General features: G+C 51.1%; 8 protein-coding genes across 10 annotated transcripts; 3 read left to right on the top strand and 5 right to left on the bottom strand.

Moving 5' to 3' along the window:
* Positions 1-408: 408 nt before the first annotated feature.
* PV10_06092 (uncharacterized protein) lies at positions 409-2731 on the bottom strand (the record flags this gene model as incomplete). Its single annotated transcript, XM_016370850.1, has 5 exons — positions 409-1107; positions 1174-1228; positions 1326-1413; positions 1497-2438; positions 2556-2731. The coding sequence occupies 5 exons, from the start codon at positions 2729-2731 to the stop codon at positions 899-901; spliced, it is 1470 nt and encodes a 489-aa protein (XP_016223143.1). The 3' UTR covers positions 409-898.
* A 1150-nt stretch (positions 2732-3881) lies between these two features.
* On the bottom strand, positions 3882-4436 carry PV10_06093 (uncharacterized protein; the record flags this gene model as incomplete). The annotated part of the gene is made up of 1 exon (XM_016370851.1): positions 3882-4436. One exon carries the CDS (start codon positions 4434-4436, stop codon positions 3882-3884), a length of 555 nt encoding a protein of 184 aa, XP_016223144.1.
* Positions 4437-5220: 784 nt separating this feature from the next.
* PV10_06094 (uncharacterized protein) lies at positions 5221-5991 on the top strand (the record flags this gene model as incomplete). The annotated part of the gene is made up of 1 exon (XM_016370852.1): positions 5221-5991. One exon carries the CDS (start codon positions 5221-5223, stop codon positions 5989-5991), a length of 771 nt encoding a protein of 256 aa, XP_016223145.1.
* A 741-nt stretch (positions 5992-6732) lies between these two features.
* Positions 6733-9359, top strand: PV10_06095 (uncharacterized protein). Its single transcript, XM_016370853.1, has one exon. It carries the CDS (start codon positions 7128-7130, stop codon positions 9303-9305), a length of 2178 nt encoding a protein of 725 aa, XP_016223146.1. The 5' UTR covers positions 6733-7127; the 3' UTR covers positions 9306-9359.
* A 234-nt stretch (positions 9360-9593) lies between these two features.
* On the bottom strand, positions 9594-12110 carry PV10_06096 (glycine-tRNA ligase). The gene has a single exon (XM_016370854.1). It carries the CDS (start codon positions 12010-12012, stop codon positions 9916-9918), a length of 2097 nt encoding a protein of 698 aa, XP_016223147.1. The 5' UTR covers positions 12013-12110; the 3' UTR covers positions 9594-9915.
* A 314-nt stretch (positions 12111-12424) lies between these two features.
* On the top strand, positions 12425-13745 carry PV10_06097 (uncharacterized protein; the record flags this gene model as incomplete). Its single annotated transcript, XM_016370855.1, has 1 exon — positions 12425-13745. The coding sequence occupies one exon, from the start codon at positions 12425-12427 to the stop codon at positions 13736-13738; it is 1314 nt and encodes a 437-aa protein (XP_016223148.1). The 3' UTR covers positions 13739-13745.
* PV10_06098 (uncharacterized protein) lies at positions 13742-18513 on the bottom strand. Its single transcript, XM_016370856.1, has one exon. It carries the CDS (start codon positions 18117-18119, stop codon positions 14094-14096), a length of 4026 nt encoding a protein of 1341 aa, XP_016223149.1. The 5' UTR covers positions 18120-18513; the 3' UTR covers positions 13742-14093.
* Positions 18514-19297: 784 nt separating this feature from the next.
* On the bottom strand, positions 19298-22149 carry PV10_06099. Of its 3 annotated transcripts, none has more exons than XM_016370859.1 (4): positions 21424-22149; positions 21252-21296; positions 20753-21191; positions 19298-20697 (listed from the first exon to the last, which is right to left on the bottom strand). In XM_016370859.1, exons 1-4 carry the CDS (start codon positions 21437-21439, stop codon positions 19503-19505), a joined length of 1695 nt encoding a protein of 564 aa, XP_016223152.1. In that variant the 5' UTR covers positions 21440-22149; the 3' UTR covers positions 19298-19502. The 3 variants fall into 3 exon arrangements, with proteins under 3 accessions (XP_016223152.1, XP_016223151.1, XP_016223150.1); XM_016370858.1 differs by having other exon boundaries at positions 21252-21370; XM_016370857.1 differs by having other exon boundaries at positions 20753-21370.
* Between the last annotated feature and the right edge of the window lie 427 nt (positions 22150-22576).

Consider the following 22576-nt stretch of genomic DNA (forward strand, 5'->3'; position numbering starts at 1 on the left):
GCTTCTAAAATCTTGGCTTTGAAGTGGCGCGGGTTCCCACAGAAGATGCACGTCGTGGTCTTGATTTGGAGCTCAAAACAGATACGCTAATCGAATATCTTGTGGTATGACTATGGACTTTTGATGCTTCAATCAAGCATAATCTTCTAGCCTCTAGCTTGTTGGAACAAGATTCAGGATTTACTTAGCGTTAGACTCTCCGAGAAGAGATGCCCCCATGACCGCTTATACCGCAAGACTCCTTCGCAGCGCGAAATGGTGCCTGAGGTGCAATACAGTGCCAGATTATTTATCCGTGGGGAGGTTTAATTCTCACAAACTGTTGGTACATATAGCTTTGATGTGATGCTGGAGGATTGCTTCATTACTCATCTAGATCAATGCTCCGCAAGAGCCGACCGCATCGATCGGCGTATCTTGCACGAAGGCGAAATAGGATCCATCTGAGTCTGCCCTCTTCGTCGACCTTGCTAGGTATCAGTAGCGTGCTTTGCCTCAAGCCCGCTTCTACGACCATTCAAATCTCCTTTGTTGACTCCCAAGCTGTAAGGCACCCCACCCGAATAGATGTATCGGCGCACACGTCGGGCTGCTGTAGCATATTTGCAGAATGCAGCCAGAGAAACAGTAGTACATGGTTTGACTTGCTCTAGACACATGTAGAGAGCAAAGCTGGTGAATTCTAGGGATTGCTGCACATTGGTCTCAAAAGGTAAGGCCTGATTGGGTTATGTGAAATCGTAGGGCTCGCGCTCGGGTATTAAGCACTCTGTTCCTGTACATCTCTGAGACTTACGCGCATCTGGTTTTTTAAGGAGTTTCCAGTGGATGCCTCATTTCGTTTATTACCATCTGCTGATCCTTGAAAGGACAGTGTCACTTGAGGAGATGGAGTCGATCAAATGACACTTTGGGTTCCGCTGTTCCTCCAGGCCCGGAGTTGAGGTCCCTTGTGGAATAGTAACCAGGGAATGGGTAGCAGGATGATGGACAACGCCCCAAACAGGGTCCCCGCCCAACGAATACCCAGCCGCTCGTACATCTGTAGGGTGAAGAGGGGAAAGACAGCTGCCATAGTAAATCTCAGTGCTCCGTTGGCAGCCAATGCTACGACATATCAAATCAGCTGTCTCGTTACAAAGTAGGAACTGTGTGAAATTGGGAGTCTTTTACCAGATGCAGCCGCCCTAGACTGATACACATCGACAAGATAGTTGATGGCAGACAACTAGAATAGTCATTAACCAGGGGTCAGAGAGTTCCAGTGTCGAAGTTGAGGGATGGAAGAAGCGGGCGGAAAGGAAAGAAAAAGGAAGGGCACATACAAATAATGAAAATGCGCCGAGACCAAAAGGAATTCCGCTGCTGGCCAGTACAGCCCAGTGACCATTTCTCCGACCTGCCCAGGCGAACCTGAATAATTAAATCGAGTGAGAAATGTATACGCCCTGCCTGAGAGTGGGATAAAGCGCAAGGGTGATTGCGACAACACCTACCAGAATAAGCTGATCGGAAGGAAAATGGAGCCCATTAGAGCAGAGTACAGACGATGCTCGGGCGGTGGCATGGCTCCTGCGACAGCGTCCCGCGCCCTGGCATATAATGTCCGGTCAAAAAAGGCAAATACAGCGATGGCCAGCATATAGCCAATCATAATGCTCAGAAACATTAGGTTGCTCTCCTTCTGGCTCAAGTCGTAATATCGCGGGTATACGTAGGGGATACTTGCAAAGTAACTGAATGTCAAAGCATAGGCGTATGCCGTGTACAGCGATAGCGAGAAGACGACCATGTCGGTGAAAAGCAACTTGACAGCCCGAAGGACGGCGAAGCGAATCTTGACCATTGTCTGATACAAGGCGGCGGAGGTGCCGGAGCCGGTAGCTGCAACGGCGTCTCCCGTCTTGTCATGCCGAAGTATATATGCTTTGGAGGTCTCCTTCATGCATAGGGAGGCGAGCCACACCGGTGCACCCACCAGGAGAATCAACCACTGCGTCCATCTCCAGTCGTTGTCATGATCCTCGAGGATGTACGATCCTGCGATGGGACCCAAAATCGGGCCCAGAAAAGGACCGAGGATGAAGAACAGGCCAACGGTACCTCCAGCTTTCTGTAAGACCCAGATATCCGACACTGTGCCTGCCCCGATCGCCATGGACGACGATCCCAGGAAGCCTGCTAGAAAGCGGCACGCCAATAGAGTCGCAAAATTCGGAGACGCCGTCCCTGCACCGGTAAAGAGCAGCAAGAGGAAGAACGTCGAAATGTATATCCCACGACGACCGAGGACCTCGGAAAACGGGGCTATCAGAAGTGGCCCAAAGGCCAATCCCAGGGTATATAGCGTTAGCGGGAGGAGAGACTCGGTTCGAGAGACAGCGAAAGCCGCGGCGATGTGAGGAGAAGCCGGGACGGTGACTGAGATGGCAAATGTTCTGTATTCGCGCGCGGCGTCAGTGCTCAGTATAGGTTGTCACGGGAGGTATCTCCTTTCTTCCCCCGAGAACTCGCTCTCCCCAAAGACAAGGACAAGGGGCACCAACACTACAAACGATATGATGCATGGAATCGCTGTGTGAAAGATCTTGACACCAAGATTCCAATTCATGGGATTTCTCTTCTCGCGGACATCCTCCCATAGTATGTCATGGTCGTCAGGCCGTATCGAGATTGGGCTGGAATCGGCTTTGTCGGTCACTGTCAGCACTTCGTGAAAATTGGCGGACATGGTGGTGAGGTTCGAAGATCTCATCTTCGTGTAGATGTGTCTCTCAAAACCGCGAAGATTATTTCTATCACAATGGCACGTCTGTAGCGAGGCTCTTGGTATAGCCCGAAGAATTATAGATTACTCAACACGACGGAGGGTCGCCCAAGCTCGGCTAACGAAATTCCATAGACTGGCCGAGTCCAGGCATCTGTGTCTGCTCGATAATCAACTTGCGGCCAGCACCTGGTCGCGAGACTCTTGCTAATTGCAAACTTCTGGGGACTATCAGGAATTGCAGCCTGGGTATGGTGCACGCTCAGGAAACACCGCGCCCGCTATTGATCAGCAGGCCAATCAATAACCCAGTGTAGCCTTCTACGAGAACCTCGGTAGACATATTAGAGTGGTATGAACCGTTCGTTATTCGCAAGCTCTCTAATTCATCATTGAATTCGAAACATCAGAAATGAAGACCGGGCAAGGAGCTAGAGTTACGAGCAGATCCTACAAGTCATGCAATTGTCCTTGGAGAGAGAGCCCAGTCTTCTTAGCAGGATCTTTCAGAGTACCAAAAATGCTATCCCTGCGCCCTCGACAGGTGAAAGGTTGCTGTTCGATGTTTCGGCTTGATAATTGGGACGAAGCCTGTCTGGAGCGATAGCTCACCACTCGCTGAATCGATTCGAGCATTCCCTGATCAGTAACACTGCGTAGTGGGATAAACAAAACTATCAGACTACAGGTTCCTGTTAACCCACTGAAGAGGTGCGCTGATTCGGGTATGTCAACCTGTTTCAAGTAATCGCTGGAGTCAGATATATCAAGCCCAGGACAGCTGGACACGTCGGGGGAAGGGTGATCTACACGGAAGTCCCAGCCTGTCTGTTCTTGTCCGGCCAATCCCAATTGGACTTAAAACTTTACAACTAATTTCTTGCCTGACACTTGGCCCTGCCGTAGCTCATTCAAGCCGACAAGAATACTCTCCCACCCCACAGTCCTCACCAAAAGTGGCGGGGGTTTAGTGATTTCAGCAAGTTTTGGCAAGCCACGGATGAATCGTGCGTAGAACTCGCGATCCGAAGGTACCGAGGGGAACTTAGGACGTATAGGTGGGAGCCAGGCAAACTCGTGGCCGAAGATCGTGTAGAGAATGAACGCAGCATATTCAACGCCAGAAATCCTGGGTCGGGTCCGGGGAAGGAGAGTCACTACTTTGCCGCCTCGTTCGCTCAGCACTTCGGCACAAAACGAGGTGGACGCACTGTCCGAGAAGCAATCCAGGGCGAGCTTGAGGTCGGGGAACCCCGATCATATCTCGTGCGCAGAGGTTGCTGATCGGTAGTCGAACACATAATCTGCGCCGTTGCTCTTCACCAGAACGAAAGAGTGCGTTGAGGCGGTGGTGATAACAAGACAGCCTATCAGTTTTGCAAACTGAATCGCGAAGAGTCCAGCGTTTGTGGCTCCAGAATAGATCAGAATTGGACGATCGAATTGGACGCTCTTGTGCGTTCGCCTTTTCGGACTGAGTAGTGACCGATGGATCGTCCGGCCATTCCAACCCCAAACGGAGGCTGAGACCGTATGCCGCGGTGACTGCTGAGACACCGTAGGTCACAGCTTCCTCGTCCTTGATTCCGGCAGGGACTTTCCACGCCAAATCTCCGTCGACCTTGAGATATTCAGCAAATGCCCCCTCGATCTGGATACAGACTCCCATGAACAGTCCCGGCCACGCGGTCGCCAGGTTCCCACTCCCCGGGAGCCCGCGTTCCGACCTCAACGACCTCTCCCGCGAAATCACAACCGATGATGCTCGCAGGCGGCGCGATCACGTCGCTATGTTTCACATCCGTTGGATTGAGCGCGACGGTGTTGATTTTGATGAGAATCTGGCTATTGGCGACGACTGGCTAAGGGACATCACCTACTTCGCAGCCTCGGCCAAGGGGCTTTCGCAAGGCCGCATTGAGGAAGCGGGTCCCAATCCAGTGGTTAGCGACGAGTGCTTTCGTTCTGACGACGACAGTAGATTGATAGGAGGAGAGATTTAGTTCTGCATGACGAATGGGATTATACTGCCCCAGATCCAGGGACATGGGACGAGAAACCGAGTGCTGATTTGGTGGCGGGAGAATGTGATGAGCTGCAATGACAAGGTCCGGCGCAATAATTCGACCAGGGTGGTGGGATGCTGGAAGATATCAGTAATCGACTTATCCAAAGTTTGATTTAGACTTGACAGGCCCTGATCTGAAGGTTAAAAGTCCACTTACTCAGCGCTGGACGGATCGCCCAGTGTCTGGCAGCTCGAGACATTCAAGGATTACTGAACATGACAAACAGGTCTGTCGAATTCTACAATTCTCACAGGATTTTGGCAAGTTCTACATTATCGATTGGCCGAAACAAAGCCGGTAGAGAGCATAAGTATGCTACATGGATGGGCTTAATCGCTGGAACCAGATGTCCAAGGCAGAAACAATCGTTCCTCGCAGTCCATCATGAGTTCAAGCGTCACATATCTCGTTACTGGAGCGAACCGAGGAATCGGGCGCGGTTTTGTAGCTGCCTTGCTGCAAAGGGCGTCGTCCACTGTCATCGCGGCCGTTCGCGATCCCTCTAAGGAGTCCTCCAAGGCGCTGTCCCAACTCCCTCGTGCGAGCGGTTCGCAACTTATCGTTGTGAAGCTCGATTCCGCTATCGAGTCAGACGCTGCTGACGCGGTAGAGCGACTCCGAAACGAACATAAAATCACGTCACTCGATGTCGTGATTGCCAACGCCGGCATCAATCACTCGCTGGGTCGTGTGCTCGAAAACTCGACCGAGGCGCTCCTTGACCATTTCTACGTTAACTCGATCGGCCCTGTAAACCTCCTTAAGGCCACGACGGAGCAACTCAAGTCTAGCCGCAATGGCAACCCGAAATTCATCGCTATCTCCACCTTGATCGGTACAATATCCGGGATGGAACTACTTTCGAAGTTTCCCGCGCCCGTCAGTCCCTACGGATCCAGCAAGGCCGCCTTAAATTGGCTCTTGAGGCGAGTTCACTTCGAAGAACCCTGGCTCACCACCTTTGTCTTCCACCCGGGCCTCGTTATGACCGATATGGCCGCCGAGGTTGTAGAGGGTAAAGACTTAGACCTCAAGGATATCGGGGCCATCAGCGTTGAAGAGAGCGTCACAGGCATGTTGAAGACAATTGACTCGGCCTCGAGGGACATTGGTGGCACATTCCAGAACTATGACGGGACCGTTCTACCGTGGTGAGCATTATCTCTTGGTGGTGATCACATCTATGTAGTGGCTCGACTGTTTGAAGACAAGTATAGCCTTGGCGGGATAAATCATCAGCGTATGACATGAAAACACCCTTTCGGCTAGCTGTAGGTCCAGCAGTGCCAATCCATAGCCTGATCGACTTCCGACGACAAGGCATCTCAAACAGATGACAGCCATTTATATTCCCAATAGAAGAAGCCATTTATGTTACGCCTGGCCACAGCCAAGATGTGGACTCTATTAACCTCAAGATTCTGCCAATGAAGCACATAAGAGTACATTCATCACCCAGAGGCCTGTTGCAGTATCGACGCGGTATCCGCCGGCAGATGACGATATAGAGGACTTTCACAAGTCAAAGACCCTGACCAATCTATTTCTCGAGTATGAAGAGACATTTCGTCGATGGCACGGACATCACAGTCGGTGGAGGATATATGCTCAAAATCCGATCTGAATGATGCCCTTGTGAAAAGGCGCTTCAGCTCGGAGAGTCTGAAGGTGAAAGCGGAATTCTTTGAAGGAACATATTCTGTCCGTAATGAAAATATACGAGTGGGAAGTTGTCCCCTGGTAGCAGAGCCTCATAGATGCCAAGACACGTCATGCTGCTTTAGTTAGCAAAGCAGAAGGAATCAGAGTTGCACCGTAAAATCTACGGTCGAGTATAGGTTTCACACTTGCTGCCTGCGATCATCACCATCAAGCTCTACGAATACTACGGATGCTCTGCTCCATCCAGACAACGTTAGACTCGTTAGCCCAAAGCCCAGCAATGATGGCGCCAACTTGGACGCAGTAGCGTGCATATTTCCTGCCCTCAAGAATACGAAGTACCCCGGGTTCAAACGCGAGCCCTGCGACAGTCTTCACATACATCCTCCAATTCCTCTAATCCACACATTCGCATGGCTTATGGGAGGTCTTCAAACCATCCAGCAGCGTTGACTATGTCCTAGGCATACGAAGTGAGGCCCCCTGGTCTCTCTCTATCTTTGGTCTATCACCTCGTAGACCAACATCTTTGGCAACAACCCGACCTTGTGTGACTTGCACCTGGTGCTTTGGTCCATCCATCAGTCGCTCGCCGCACCTTGTCCGACACTGCCGCCGCAACAGCCTCAATGCGCATTCCGCTCTCAGCTGTACTCGCAGCTCCCTCTTCGATCGACCGACTGTATCCGCTTCCACTGTTGGGCAATGGACATTCGCAGCCAGGAGAGGGTGACTCGCCCATACGCGAGTGGTCGTCGTTCATTGGCATTAGCACAGCAATTGTTGGGAACCTTCTCATCTCTTTTGCCTTGAACACTCAAAGATATGCCCACATACGGATAGAGCGCGAACACAAAGCAGCCAGACAAGCCGCAAGGACGAATGGCCCTACCACTGGTAATTCCAGTGGCTACGGGACGCTGCCGCAGGGGGAAACCGCAGAAGCTCGGGTTCGTGCACGCCTTGGTTCTCGGCCAATACGCGATGGAAACGACGAATCCTCCTTACGGCCTTCGTTACAATCGGCCAACTCGAGACATCACCAGGAGAAGGAGGACGACGAGGACGGGGGAAGAGAATCCTATCTCAAGTCTCCATACTGGTGGCTGGGCCTCGTTCTGATGATTATCGGCGAGGCCGGTAACTTTCTGGCTTACGGCTTCGCTCCGGCATCAATCGTGAGCCCATTGGGCGTTGTTGCTCTCATCTCAAACTGTATGATTGCTCCACTTATGCTGAAGGAACGTTTTCGAAAGCGGGATCTTGGTGGAGTCCTTGTTGCAATCACCGGCGCGGTTGTCGTCGTTCTCTCCGCAAACACAAGCGAGGAAAAGTTTGGACCTGGCGAGTTGTGGCGAACTATCAAGAGATGGGAATTTCTTTTGTATGTCATACTCACTTTCATTGCCATTGTGGCTCTTATGTGGGCAAGTCCCAAGTACGGCCGGCGCACGATCCTGGTTGATCTCGGTCTAGTGGGCTTGTTTGGAGGATATACTGCTTTGTCGACAAAAGGTGTTGCTTCTCTTCTTTCTGCATCTCTTTACAAGGCATTTGCATTTCCCATCACTTATTTTCTAATCGCCGTCCTCGTCGTTTCTGCTCTGATGCAGATCCGCTATCTCAACCGAGCCCTTCAGATTTACGACTCCACTCAAGTCATTCCGACTCAATTTGTCCTCTTCACACTTTCCGTCATTCTTGGTTCCGCCGTGCTATACCGGGATTTCGAACATACCACAGGCGATCAAGCAACAAAGTTTATCATCGGTTGTCTATTTACTTTTTTTGGTGTCTACCTCATCACTAGTCAACGAGATGAAGACAATGACGAAGACGCTGGTGATGACGACGATGAAGATGAGGCCATCCATCTTATTGATGAGCATGGCGAGGCTGTCGACGAAAGGACACCATTAAAACACGAGAGTCGGCCATCTACCTCTCAACTCACCATTAGCCAACACGACGGTGGTGTATCAGACGGGCTACAAACCCCTCGCCGCAACTCGAATGCGTCGTCATTAATCCCTTCCATTGCAGTAACACCCGCCGAGTCATTCGATCACCCCTTGGAACACATGTTCCAACCTCCAATCGATGAGACAGAAAGCCAACTTCCACCACGTACACCTCAAATCAGCCGCATCCAAGCCGAATCCGGCACGACACCTTTCTTCACCCCTTCAACCTCTTCACAAGGACTCCAACGCTCCATGTCCACACCCGCCGAGAGCGAAACCCCAAGCAAACCCCCTCCTCCACAACGTCTAACCACATCTCCCGGCCATGCCACCCCCGACGTCCTCGTCGAAACATCCGATTTCTCACCTGAACCGAGCTTCCTGACACGATCCGCACGAGGCTCCATCTCACGCCTTCTACCTGGCCCCTTACTTCCACCCCTCTCATCCTCTCTCAGCGCATTAGTCGCCGACTCGCTCCTTCGCGGCGAAGGCTCCCCTCGATCAGTTCGTGTCGCGTTACGCAGAGGTCGCTCTGCACGACAACAATCTTGGCAAGAAGACCACCGTCGACGTATGACCACTGTCGGCGACGACGAAAATCCACTTCTTCCTCGCTCATCAGAGGATCTCAGCCGGTCACAGACTCGCGATACGATGCCTTTGCCTGCGGTGAGAGATATTATCGAGGGGCAACCGGATCAGGAAACCAGACAGACGCGATTGCGTGCTCTCAGTGAGACGTTGTCGGGAATGATTGGGAGAGGGAAAGGGAAAAGGAGGGATGTCGATGCGGATGAGGAGTCGAGTGGGACTCCGAGTCGGAATCAAAGTACTTCTTGAGAAAGATGTCACAATTTTTTGATGTGACCTGACCTGACCTGACCTGACCTGACCCGACCTGGTCCAGGAACAATGAATATACATAATCTCACTCTCATTGTTAGTCTTACTATCACTCTTACTCTGTCTGGACTTGGCTGGCCTTCCAGACAACAATTAATTTAATCTGAAATGGATACATGTATCTCGTTATAGACTTCTTGACTTGTTCTTCTAGCATTTGTCTGATGAGAACGTGGCTTCAGTTTGTAAGGATCCCCTTGAACTTATTTCACGTCTCCTAGGATCGTATTCTAGATTCTACACGTCTAAGACACTTATCACTCGCAACAAACATAGATACCTTACACTTTGCCTCGTAAATCATCATCTCCCCATTTAATATAATACGTGACTCTATAGTATTGGTACACGGCCCAGCTGTTTCCCGCCACGGTGCTCTGGCCGTCATCCGAGGTGCTCAACTAGACTTTTCATACACAGAAAAAGTAGATCGCACCATCAAAGGTCGGGTATCATCCTCGCAACAGATCAAACCAAAATAACACAACCCTTATCGCTGACAACCATACCCTTGCTCTTCCTTGTCCAATGTTGATTGGCTTTTCCTCTAGTCTACCTCTTGTCCTTCAAAAGCAGGGAGTCTCTTTTGGACGTCTTCCCAGGTTTCCTCTCCGTCAACCAAGTTCTTGATGGCGGCAATGATATCATCTTCACTTGCACGGACTTGGGTGGTCGAGTCACGATCACGAAGTGTGATTGTGTCGTCTTTAACGGTCTGGAAGTCGATGGTGATGCCGAAGGGTGTTCCAAGTTCATCGTTTCGTGAGTAGCGTTTGCCAATGCTGGCAGAGGAATCATCAACTTTGTTGGAAACTCCGACCCGTCGCAGTCTCAAGGAGATACGCTTGATGAAAGGAGCAAAGTCGGCATTGCTTGACAAAGGCACAAGCAAGACCTTGGTTGGAGCAATGGCGGGAGGGAACGACAAGACTCCGCGAGAGCCATCTCCTTCTCTGGTCCAGAACACATGCTCCATCAAGCTGTATAGAATGCGTCCGATACCGAAAGAGGGCTCGATGACGTTAGGTGTGTATTCCCTGATCCATTCGGTTCGTTTTCGCTTCTCGATCTTGATAAGCTCTTTGTCGAGTTCTGTGGTTCCGTTACCGACACCAGGAGTAGCGATTTCAATCTTGCCATCCTTTTCAAGTGTCAAAGAGAGCTTCTCTCGGAGATCTTGGGTGAGAGCCTCAACAGCTGTCTCGACGGCTTTGGCGTCTTTACGGAATTTGGGGCCAAGCTTCTTGCGTTCAAGGTCGATCTCGTACTCTTCGATGACGAGTGGTTCGCTTCTTGTCTCGCGAACCACTAGTGGGGCGCCAGTTTTCTCTTTGTGAACCGTCAAGTCGTATGCACTTCGGTCCGCACATCCGACGCATTCAATCCATCCGTAAGTGGTGAAGAGTTCAGCATCCCAACAATCAGCTGCGTAATGTGCCATTTCGTTCGCCATGTGTTGTCTGAAGCGTAATTTCGATCTATCCACGCCGATCTTGAGGAGGAACTGTTGTATTCTAGCGATGAAATACCCCAGAGTTTCATTATCAACCAAGCCAGAAGCGACCGCATCTCCGATGGAGACCTCATCGGCCTTCGTGCTTCCAGCCAATTGAGTTTTCCGATTCAGCAGGGTAAGTTTTGTGTCTTTCACTTCTTCGAATCTTGGATGTTTCTTCCCACTCTGTGGATCAACAAAATGCTCAATCTCAGCCATGAGGAACTCTCTAACACGAAGGAGTCCGGAGCGGGGTGAGATCTCGTTTCGGAAGGATTTACCAATAGATGCAGAGGCAAATGGCATGGACTGCTGATTGAATTCGAGGAGCTTTTGGAAATTGAGGAATTGTCCCTGAGCTGTTTCTGGCCGGAGATAGCCATTAGGCTTGTCGGTGCTGGGGCCGATCTGTGTTTGGAACATGAGATTGAAGGCCTTAGGAGGGTCGAGGTCTGCTCCAGTCGTGGGACCTTTGATGTTGAACTTTTGGATCAGCTGTCCAAGTTCGTCTCCACCATAGTTGTCAATTTTGGCCAAGGTCTCTTCATATTCCTGAACGACTGCATCGTCGAGTTTTTCAGCCTTTTGAGTAATCTTCTTCTTTTTCTTGGCTTCTTTTGCCTCGTCAACTTCCACCTTGACCCCACGAGCGTCTTTGTCAGCCTTGAGTCTTGCCTCGAGGACCTGCTCGACCAGATGATCGGCACGGAAGATTTCGCCGCTCTTGGGATCCTTGCACATCCAATCAGCAAACTTGTCGACGTGGCCGGAGGTTTTAAGGATGGCTTCGGGAGTCAACATGGTGCAGTCGACTTCGAGCATATCTTCCTCAAGAACGAAGTGCTTTCTCCATGTATCCACAATGTTTGCTTGAAGGGCGCATCCTGGAGGTCCGTAGTCAAAGAGACCACGTTCTCCGCCATAGATTTCGAAGGAAGGGGTATAGAAAAGTCGACGACGTAGTATAGTGTCGATCGCAGTGCGATCCAGAGGCTGGCCGGTCTTTGTAGTAGAGGTGGCCATTTCGGTGTTGATCTTGACCTGCACTCGACGGAGCTTGGGGCTGCTTGTGGTGAACGACCTCACTAGAAGCGAGGGAGGAGGATGGGTAAAGGCTGTGACTCTGAAAAGAGAAGTCAAAGCCCGCATGAACGGGCAAAGACAAGGACTTATAGCAGATCAAGCTTGGAGGCAGACTGTGGGAAGAGTGCGAAAGTGAGCCAAGAGGGTGATGGTTGAGTTTCAATGGTACAGAGTCATAAATCAATAAATGAAGTCTGGGATTCTGTGGCTCGAACTTTGAGTGCACCTGCCGGCACCTGCACCTGCACCTGCACCTGCCACACAACCAGTTTCACAGGCCCTGGTTGTGGGTCGCTCCTTCCGCACCGCAACCAATGCGGGGATCGGCAAACCTTCCTTTTATTGTCTGCGGTCAACTTTTTTTCCAGACGCAGGAGTTTCATAGTATTCGTAGACGACGATTTCGACGCTGTCAAGGGAAATTTCAGTGTTCATTCTTTCGGACGAGAGTGGCCTGTGAAAAGCACAAACGCACGTCATGCCCTCTCGAACTCTCAAATTATCCGACAAGGCGGCTCTGCCTTTTAAAACCAACAATAAACAACGCCGACAAGAACTCCACATCAAACAGAAACGTGCAAGAGATGCCTTGAAGCGAGCACAGCGATTTAGTCGGAAGAAGGACGAGTCAAAGAATCCAAGACTTAGAACCGAAAGACTTGCGCGGAATGTTCCTATCACACTCGATCGAAAAAGAGTCTTCGACGATGTCCTGGATGAACCTGAAGACGGTGGACTTGGAATAGCATATGATATTGAGAGGTTGAAGAGAAGAAAACTCGCCGAAGAGCAGGACTTGACTGGAGATGTCGAGGAGGACGATGACCTCTCCGAAGATAAAGAGTCGGATGACGAGGACGCGGATTCTATGCTCGACTCGGATTCCGAAGAGGAAGAAGACCTCGAACCGGACGAGACAAACATCGATCCTCTCCCTTCCAAACATCAACTTAAATCCTCCAAACTCAAAGACACCCCTTCATCACAAAGAGCAACCTCACCCACTCGCTCAACAACCTCGACCAACCTATCTCTCGCTCCTGCTGCATTGGCCTCGAAATTCCCTACCCTCTTCCCCCCGGCCGACGGTCCACCACCACCAGAACCCAAAGCCCTCATAACCACCTCAATCAATTCCACCCTCCACCGCGAAGCCGCCATCCTGACGTCCCTATTCCCCAACTCCAAATACATCCGGCGCTCATCCCACCGCTACGGGTACAAATTCTCCGTCCGAGAAATCTGCCAATTCGCCAGTAAACACTCGTACACCTCGGTGATGGTCTTGGAAGAAGACCAAAAGAAACCGTCCGGCCTCACCATCGTCCACCTCCCAGAAGGCCCCACATTCCATTTCAGTATATCCAATTTCTACACCTCAAAAGCCATTCCCGGCCACGGTCGAGCCACCGACCACGTGCCCGAACTCATCCTCAACAACTTCATCACTCCCTTGGGTCTGCTCACCGCCCACCTCTTCCGAAGTCTGTTTCCCAACACACCAGAGATCCGTGGCCGACAAGTCGTCACGCTACACAATCAGCGTGATTACATCTTCTTTCGTCGCCATCGATATATTTTCCGCGAGAAGCGAGAGAGGGAGAAATCAGTGGTGGGTGCAGACGGGAAAGAAGTCAAAGGGATGGAGGAGATTCGTGCGGGTCTGCAGGAATTAGGTCCGAGAATGACGTTGAAGTTGCGGAGAATAGACAAGGGGATTCAGCGAGCGAGTGGTCAGGAATGGCAGTGGAAGAGTAGGATGGAGAAGGTTAGGACGAAGTTCCAGTTGTAGATGATGACGAGATAGATAATACGACTTGGACAGAGAATAGCACTCTTCTTGTTATCTGTCAGACCATGTGAGATTGATAGGTCATTCACTTCGTGTATAGTTCTGACAATTGCATATCCTGTCAACGGGCTATGCTAATAAGAATTCGCTCTCGCTCTTTCTGATGTACATATGAATAATGCTCGGAACGCGCTCGATCGCGCTCGACACACAGAGGTGTGTGTCAGAGGGGAGGCGAAACAAAACACTCGCTTTAGACCAGATCTGACAACACACCACCCAGATCATTAGTTTGGGATCCGGTTGTTGAAGGTCCCTCATTGATCACCTAGTGATGATGGATCATGATCATCAATTACCCGGTACTTCCACTGCTGCTGCTGCTGCTGCTGCTCTTAGCCGCACGACTCTTTCTGTTCTTCTCGACTACATGTTCCAGGATTTCCAATCTGTCCCTAGTGATTTTGATCGCATCTTCCATGGCTCGCTGGGAGATCTTCTCTTCCTTGATTTTGGTTTCAACCTCCTTGACTCCGTTGCGACCATATAATGTTCTCTTGCGTTGTTTCTGTCGTTGCTTGGCGCTTTCGCTGGCATCTTCCGCTTTGTGTCTGCGATTTTTCTGGATTTGTTCTCGAAACAAAATCGTGTCGACGTTTGCTCTCGCTTCGAGCCAGTCCCAAAATTCGTTCTCTTCGCGAACCCACAGATTCTCGTAGGCGGCTAACCGCTCGGACGATGCTATCTGGCTGCCCGAGTATCCTGGATATGCGCCAAGGTGGGCGCTTCCTGAGCCGGAGCCTCTGAACCAGAGTAGAAGGACCATGAATGAAAGGAATACCACTATAACTTCCATTTTGACGACCGGCCCGAGGATGTCAGTGACTGGTTGCAGAGGCCTTCTCAGCGGTTCAAGAATGCCCCACGAAACATTGGCCTTGGTTGTCTCGTCAATCTTTTCTTCCCGGGTTCTTTTCTCAGACCTTCGCTTCTTCTTGCCGCCAGATCTGCTGACCTTGCTAGCATTAGTAGTCCCTCTAGGCCTACCACTGACAGCGGCTTTGAGAACCTTGACCAAGGCGTCACCATATTGTTGTTGTCCATCATTGGCGCCTTTTTCAATGGGGCCCTTGAGCCAGGATTTGGCCGTCCATTCAATCGTACAGTTCATCTGAAGGCGCGTGGCATTACCAGGCGCCCAGGTCAAACAGTATCGTGTTTTGGTGCTGAAGGCGTTACCGCTCGGGACATCGGGAGTTTGCGTGGTGCAAGTGACAGTCACTGCCTTTTCAAGGTCAAAGAAGTCGAGATTTTCGGTGGTGATGCATTTAGTCTGCCTGGGTCCAATGGAGCCTCCGAGAGGTTTGATATAGGTATACTGTCGGCTTTTAATCTCGCCATTGAGTCCCTTTTTGTCGTCCTCCAGAACCAGTTCTGTACATTTGCAATCATCACTGAGGAACTTGCGGACGAAAATGCCAGATTCCGGACCATAGAGAAGAGAGTAGATCTTTCCGACAGGGGCAGGCAGAATCTCATCCTTGATGATCTTGTCATAGTGAGTAGCAGAGTCTGTGCATTCGGTTGGGCCGTGTGTTGCTGGACCCGGGAAGTCTGGGCCTGCGGCGTCTGGCACGCCTGCTTGCCCCGCCAAAGCGGGAGGCAGGTCATTAGCTGTTCCAGCCAGAATACTCGAAGCTTGCGCAACAGCGGAAGCATTCATGGCGGATGTTTTGCGAGACACCGTCTTTGGATCCGCTAGCTCACTAGCAGGGTTACTTGCACTGCTTTCTATGATGCTTGGAGCACTATCATTATCGTCGTCCGAGTCAGATTGGTCGCTACCACTGTCTTCGGAAACATGAGCGCTGGCGCCGTTTTCTTGAATGATGGTGGACGCATTGTCGACGTCGTCGGCCGCAATCTGCTTGCCATTCATGCTCTTCTGGAAACTGGCCGGATGGCTGACTCTCCAAATGCCGATCAGAAGGTCATACGTCTGCTCGCGATAGATCAAACTGCGGAAAGTATGTCGTGCATGCAAGGTTTGCACAGCAATGGCGTTTTGAAAGACGACGGCAGTATTCTCGCGTTCAATGCTGACAACTTCATCAAAGGATATCACCACGGTCGTCACCCAACCCAGAATATTGCTGAAGAAACAAATGTGGCCTTCAGAGATGTAAAGGCGGCCAGCCAGGAGGATTTCTTTCTGCAAAGCGCAACTGTAATCTTCAATGAGATTGTCATCTTCCGGAACGCTCCTAAACTGTTGGTGGAAGTTACGATTTCGCTGTTTCGGCGCTGGAGTGACACCAGGCAAACGAGGGGCTTTGGCGGGATTGGCCAACGCAGCGTTGCTTGCTCCTATCATAGCACCGATAGCAGATTGTCCAGTTGCGGTGGAAGAACCTCGTGATCTCCTTTTGGCAAGCTTGCTCCGGACACTGTTTGTCCGTTTGATTGAGGTTGTGTCGCCATCGAGAATACTTCCATTGGGCGGTGTTCTTTCTCCACCGATGTGGCCGCCAAAAGTCTGGGATGGCTTTACCATGGTGAGGGGGTCAGATATCTCAGCAACAGGGGTCCCTCCATTAGAGTGTCGTTGCTCGTAGGCAGCAGACACGGCGCGTTTTGCCATCATATCCTCGATCTTGGCAGCAGCAACATCGCGTTCGATGGTAGAATCTTTGCGCAATTCAGGATTATCGGCGTCATGAGTTAGGTACGATTTTTCCTCCGTGCTCAACCCTAGGTGCTCAAAGTTCAAGTCACCCGACCCCAAGGTTTCCACTGCGAGTTGTTTTCGACGTATAGCTGGCTCGGAAGATTCTGCTTCGTCCTCTTCTTCCTCTTTAATGGGTTCATCGACGGGCTTTGGCTTTATAGAAGGATCTGAGGATGCGGTGCCTGCTCGACTCCGGTTTTGGGTTGTCAAGTTCGTAAAGGTTGTTGCAGCATTCTGTGCTGCTGACATCCAGGAAGAAAACAAGCCACCACTCGGCGTTCGATTGCCAAAGGCGGTCAAAGGCGTGGTTTTGGGTTCTTCGTTGGTTGGAGTGAGGGGTGCGGTAATGTAATTCGAAAGCTTGCTGGGCTGGTGCGAGATTGACGATGTGGAACGAGTTTTGCGATGAGAAATCATGTTGCCAGAAGGACTGACTATAATACCGGAGCCTTCAGTTCCAATTTTAGGAACAATACTGTCTGGACGTGGAGAGCCAGTGGAATTATCGTCATGGCGAGCATCGGTGGGAGTTGGGGGAGTGACAGTGGTGAAGGGGGTGTTGATCAAGGCTGCAGGAGGCGTCATCGGTCTGATGCTGGTGTTGAGATTAGGCATTGAGCTGTTCGGAGGTCGGTCAATCTGCACCGGGGGTGGCAGAGGGGGTTGCATCGGTATGTCGTCCTTCTCAGGAGGGTGAGGTATTGGAACAATAGTTTCCGGAAGTTTTTCTGGGTATGTCTCTGGCTCTGGTACCAGACTCGGTTGACTGAGGGGGCTTGTATATGTGTGAACAAGATCCGTTGACCGTCTTTCAGGGCTTACTCTTGGGCTTTTGCCTGATTTCCCCAAAACATCGCGAAGCCTTCGGCCAGGAGAGATACCTCGAATTTTGGAGACACTGTTCTTGCGCGACTCAGGATGGAGTGTATCTGCTCGATCAATCAAGCCGCCAGTGGTCGCTGCGCGGTCCATTGGCGAAAAAGAAGGAGAAGGTTCGGGGATGGCTGGACTCTTTGGGGACGGAGAGCGCTTGTCCTGGTTGGGCTCCCTCGAAATGGGATTCTTGGAAACAGAGGTGGGGAGAGGCGCCTGGTCGGCGGAATAGCTGTCAGATAGAGTGGTATTGGTCGTCATTAATGGAGAGGACATGGTCAGGTAGCCGGTATGCGAATCCCTTGAGATCAGAGACGGAGTTTCGAGCTCAGAGTCGTCGGTGAGAAGACTGCTGTCGCCATCTGGACCAAGACTACTTGTACGCCTGCTCAGAGCAGGGGGCACTGGCTCGAGTAAAGTATTGGGAGAGGTATGAGTTTGTCTGTCAAGATCCTGGACAACAGCCTTGAGTTCCTTTTCATGAAGCTTCCTCCTCCTCCTCTTGGTATGGCCAGGCAGCAACTTTCGGACACCACTAGAGCCTGACTTTGAGCTGGCATCATCACGACCATCGGAGCCAATACTGCGCCTGGTGGGAGATCTTTCGAGAGTAAGAGAATCGAGAGACTTTTGACGCGAGTCCTTGAGGCTGGAATTTGAGGGGAGGTCTGAAGAGCGGCGTCTGCTGGACAGAACCTTTTTCAAGCCGGAAAGTTGAGGAGACTGTTCTGGCATGACCGGGGGGACATTAGGAGAGGCTCGGGCTGAGGAGGAAGCCATTCGATGTTGAAAAGAATGAAATTATTCAAGCTGTGTGAATGTTGTATCTGGGAGCCTGCCCGTGGAATTTTAGGGCGGTGGAGACGGGGTGGTTTGGTGGTTCTAAGGTGATGTCACACCAGCGACGGATTCCGGATCAGCGACTGGGACACAAAGAGAGCGACATGAGGAAAGGGATGAATGCTCCTGGCAAAGAGGTGAGAAACATCAAGAAAGGCCCAATGTTGTCACAGAGAAGACATTGTTGGAGGGGAGATGTGGTATGCGAGGTGGAAAGACATGAGATCAGATGAAATTGACATGAGGAACATGGGGAGGGGACCGAGTACGAATGAGAGAAGACACCAAGAGACACGGTTGGTGGTTGTTGGTCAGTGGATCAGAATGAAGTGACAACATGAAGTGACAACTAGAGGTCTAAGATTCTAAGGTACTAGAACTGAACGAGTCAAAACTGCGAAAAGATGCACACCGGTGGACAGGCTTACGAGGCTTCGGTGTTCTATCAGTTGCTGGATGCGGCTAGTAGGGGTGCTTTAGGTGCAGATGGTAACGGACTTTTGGTGGTTCAGGCGAGACGCATTTGGGGCCTCGGGCACCTTGGTCACCCTTCAGGGCCTTCAGCTGCCTGCAGCCCCTGGACACGGGGGGCAATGGTGCCCCCTGGGCCCCTTCACCCCTCGGCGAATGAATTCGCATGCACTTAGCGTTCATTGATTCGTCGACCCCGTACCTTGGCTGAAATGTCAATAGCATACTCCGTAAGGAATTCGGCCAGGCCGTCTTGCTGTATGCAGTTACTCCTTTGATGAACGCCGAACTACTTGAACTGCCAATCGCCGAGGAATGCCAACTAGCTTGAAAGACATACGGAGTATGGCAATGTTCTGTAGATGAGGACCATGACATTTGTCGCGTGCCATGAGAAATACAAAAACAACAGGAATACATCCGTGCACCCTCTCCAGATCTGAGGACAACAACCAATTGATGAGAGGGTGTGGTCAACATGACGTTTGTCGGTTCCACAAGCTGGGCGCTCTGATGTTGTTCGACTTATGGAGGCGTGGGAGGCTAACACAAGCTACGTCAGCTGCCCGCAATCATTTAGGTCTAGGTGGTGGTCAAACCAAGGGTGGGTGACATTAATCTTGGACCGGCGTGACCGGTTACTTTCAGCACCTTTCAATTCAAATATTAATTACTTAATAACCTAGAGTGTCATGCACGTGACTCTCTTAGTCACGTCTATTAAACCACTCAAGTCTACCGAGTACTCGTGAATATATGTGAATATATTTACTGGTGCGGGGACCATCGGTCGGCGGCTGACGATTCTCCAGGCTCTGCTGTTCCCTCGAATTCTTGTTCGTGAGCGTGCGCTCAAGGCCATGTAGCATCTGGGTTGCCGCCCGGCACTTTCATGCGAAAGGGCCAGCCGTAACGACGGTGGACCTCAGACACGATCTTTGGCAGCCATACATTCGCAACTAAAGGTATGATGTTGTACTCACAGGGTTCGACCGTTGAGATCTCCAGAGCCCTGGCCCATGATGCCTTGCCGCTTTCCAGATCATTGATGCTCAATTGAGCATGGGCCAGGGAAAGATGAATCAAAGCCGCTGTCCAAGGATGTTTCGACTGAAAAATATGTAATTGTCCCATGCTCTGCAGGACCAATTTCCATTGTTCGAGGGCGAGTGGGTAGTTTTGTCTCACGTGGATGGCGCGGGCCTTGGCTATCATCCGTCGCATGTGGAGCGTTTGATCATTCATATCATCGAGTGCCTGAGGCTCGATATCGGCCAGGTATTGGAGCGCCGACTCAGTAGCATCAGCGTCTTCATTGCTCATGCTGGCTTCCACAAACGCCAGGAGCAGACGTCTGTAAGGACGACCCTTTCTCTCGGACTGAGGTATGCTCTCAAACACCGGCTGAAGGAGCTCAAGCGCCTTCTGGGATTGACCGAGTTCGCAATACACTTCTGCAAGTCGACCCACGAGAAGAAGACGAGTGTTGTGTCGCATTGGTTTTGCAGATTCTAGCGACAGATGCTGTTCCAATGAAGCCTTAGCATTTGCGAAATCGCCAATCGACTGGAAGAATCTGGATGCGGCGCCTTGGAGCCGCCGCGTGACTTCATTTTCCAACGATGACAACGGCAGTGACCCTTCCCATGCATAGATACGCGCGGCTATGTCGTGGTCGTAGCGCTGTATTTTTGATTCAATGAGAGAAATGTGAAGTCTGCCTCTGAGAGCATTCTCAAGGCGATTGCTAGGGGATGGGCTTGTAGAGAGGAAGTCTTCGCATCGGGATATAGATTTGACCAAGTTTCCTTCTAGTCGTAAGAGAATGCTCTCAAAAAGAGCCATACCTGCGTGGAAGTAATAAGGCATCGACTCGGTAAGCAGCGCACGTGCGCGATCGATCGCGATTCGGCGGCTAGGGAGTGAATCCCTTTCGCCGAAAAAGAAAAGCGTGTCGACCACTTGTGTCCTGAGAAGTGCTGTAACTCGCTGTTGTTCCGTGAGTTTCTCCATAAGTATCCAGACGGCTTCCTTGAATGGCACCGGCCTTTAAAGAGTGTCAGAAAACCGTTATTCCTCACGAGGATAGAAGATGACCATACCAAGATGTATTTCCTTCAAGAGGAGGAGGAGTGGCAAAGCAAATCAATCTGATAGCAATGGAGAAGAAGTATTCTTGCGTTTGCGGGCTCAGGACTTTGGAGAGAGCGGCCCTCTCCTCTGGCATGATCGAGAAAGCGGCGGTGCCGTCGTCGAGGCTGTGAACCTTGACATTTGGACAAGCGGCTATCTGAGAGAGGTACAGATCGTGAGACAATAGGGAGACAATGTCATGGGGGAGGCCGAAATCAGTCGCTGTGAGTTCTTCGATCTCACCTTCAGCCGTCCAACGTCTTTTAGTAAACCGTACGCTCTCTAGAAGCTTGCGCGGGACGTCAATGCCACCAAGTGCAAAAATCAGCAGAAGGAGCAGGTCAGAACTTTGCAATATGTCTCCATGTTCAGGCGCGAGATTGTAGTGCGAGATTGTAGGCGATGGGTCTGAGATTGTGATTAGAAAGTTGGTGAATGAAGGCAGGCAGTGCAGGGAGGGCGACGAACCATCCAGCTGACTTGCTACCACCCGCCGCACGAAATCTGTATAGTCTGGCATATGCACAATCAGCGACTGCAAGTGAGCGAGTATCGGCTCGTCGTCCATGGTAAGGTATCTTTCATACCTATTCGAGGTCAGTGTTGCGTGCCACTTTCGAAGGCCGCCAGGTTAACTCACGTGGAGGCGGGGACATCCAGGGGCAGCCACAGGATCGACCCGATACTGCCGACTTTACGCGCAATTTTTAGGTATTTTCTCCCAGCATAGCGAAGTTCCGACACTTTCATCCCCTGGACTAGGCTAGAGATTCTGGGTGGAACTAGCTCGAGAGTTCTCATGCTGGAACGGAGATAGATCACGACACATGCCAGGCGTCGATGCAGCTTGGCATGGGTCGAGTTATCAGACGGCATCCAGAACTCATTTGGTTCATCGTCCAGTCTGTCGCAGATCTGGCGGACTTCTGTAGTGACCAAGTGCCGTATGGACAGTATCTTGCCAGTACGCTGATCGGTCGGCACAACCTGATACCGGACATTCTGGGAAAGTGCTTTGGATTTTTTGAGAATGGTTTGGATTGCCCCAAGATGCTTGTTGAGGTCAGACGCCAGAGATTGGGCTTCCTCGTCGTTGAACTCATTGGCCAATTGATTGACTACGCCGCACAGGCACGAGGCCATGTGGCGAATTGTGGGAGAGACGTCGGGAAGGGGGAAGGATTTCAACTCGAGAACAACCAAAGATCACAGCCAATCACTGTTGTCAGTCTAATTTGTGCCTCGTGGCAGGTTGAAAGGGTCTGTTGCAACCCACAGATACCATGCAAGGCATGGCATGACGGCCGGAAAAGTAAATGACATTCAAAAACAAAGGCCGATTACCGAACAAACCATACACGCTGATCTATCTTGGGCTGGACTAGAGAGAGGAGTTTTTTTTGGCTCTACAGGCTACTACCGTGGAGGGGTAGAGTTTGGTGGTCTCATTGCCGACCTCGGCCGTCTGGATTCGCGTCGAGGGAAATATATGCCCAGAGTGGATGCAGGAGGAATCAAGGCGTCGCCTTCATCTGCCTCATCTAACACCGGCATCGGCAACGGGGTCTGGGGCAGGCCACCCGTCAAAAATTCAGGTCTGGGTACTCCTGATCCACTTGCTGAATGATTAGATGAACCATCACGGGTTATCCCCCAGGTATGCATAGATCATGAGTCCGGATTAGATAAGATAGCCGCAAATCGAATCAGATGGCTTCTTTGACGTGACTTAGGTCAAACTTTATCCTCGAAGATTTTCTCACTGTGAGAAGACCCAGCTTGGACGACCCCTG

The sequence above is a fragment of the Exophiala mesophila genome (genome assembly GCF_000836275.1).
Source record: "Exophiala mesophila strain CBS 40295 unplaced genomic scaffold supercont1.4, whole genome shotgun sequence".
Classification (NCBI taxonomy): domain Eukaryota; kingdom Fungi; phylum Ascomycota; class Eurotiomycetes; order Chaetothyriales; family Herpotrichiellaceae; genus Exophiala; species Exophiala mesophila.

Excerpts from the sequence above, each read along its gene's own strand:
- PV10_06095 (XM_016370853.1), top strand. The coding sequence starts at position 7,128 with ATGCGCATTCCGCTCTCAGCTGTACTCGCAGCTCCCTCTTCGATCGAC.
- PV10_06096 (XM_016370854.1), bottom strand. The coding sequence starts at position 12,012 with ATGCGGGCTTTGACTTCTCTTTTCAGAGTCACAGCCTTTACCCATCCT.
- PV10_06098 (XM_016370856.1), bottom strand. The coding sequence starts at position 18,119 with ATGGCTTCCTCCTCAGCCCGAGCCTCTCCTAATGTCCCCCCGGTCATG.
- PV10_06099 (XM_016370857.1), bottom strand. The coding sequence starts at position 21,926 with ATGGCCTCGTGCCTGTGCGGCGTAGTCAATCAATTGGCCAATGAGTTC. Across the intron at positions 21,371-21,423 it reads CTGGATGTCCCCGCCTCCAC|GTATGAAAGATACCTTACCA; the intron begins GTGAGTTAACCT and ends GACCTCGAATAG. Across the intron at positions 20,698-20,752 it reads CTTGAAGGAAATACATCTTG|GCCGGTGCCATTCAAGGAAG; the intron begins GTATGGTCATCT and ends CACTCTTTAAAG.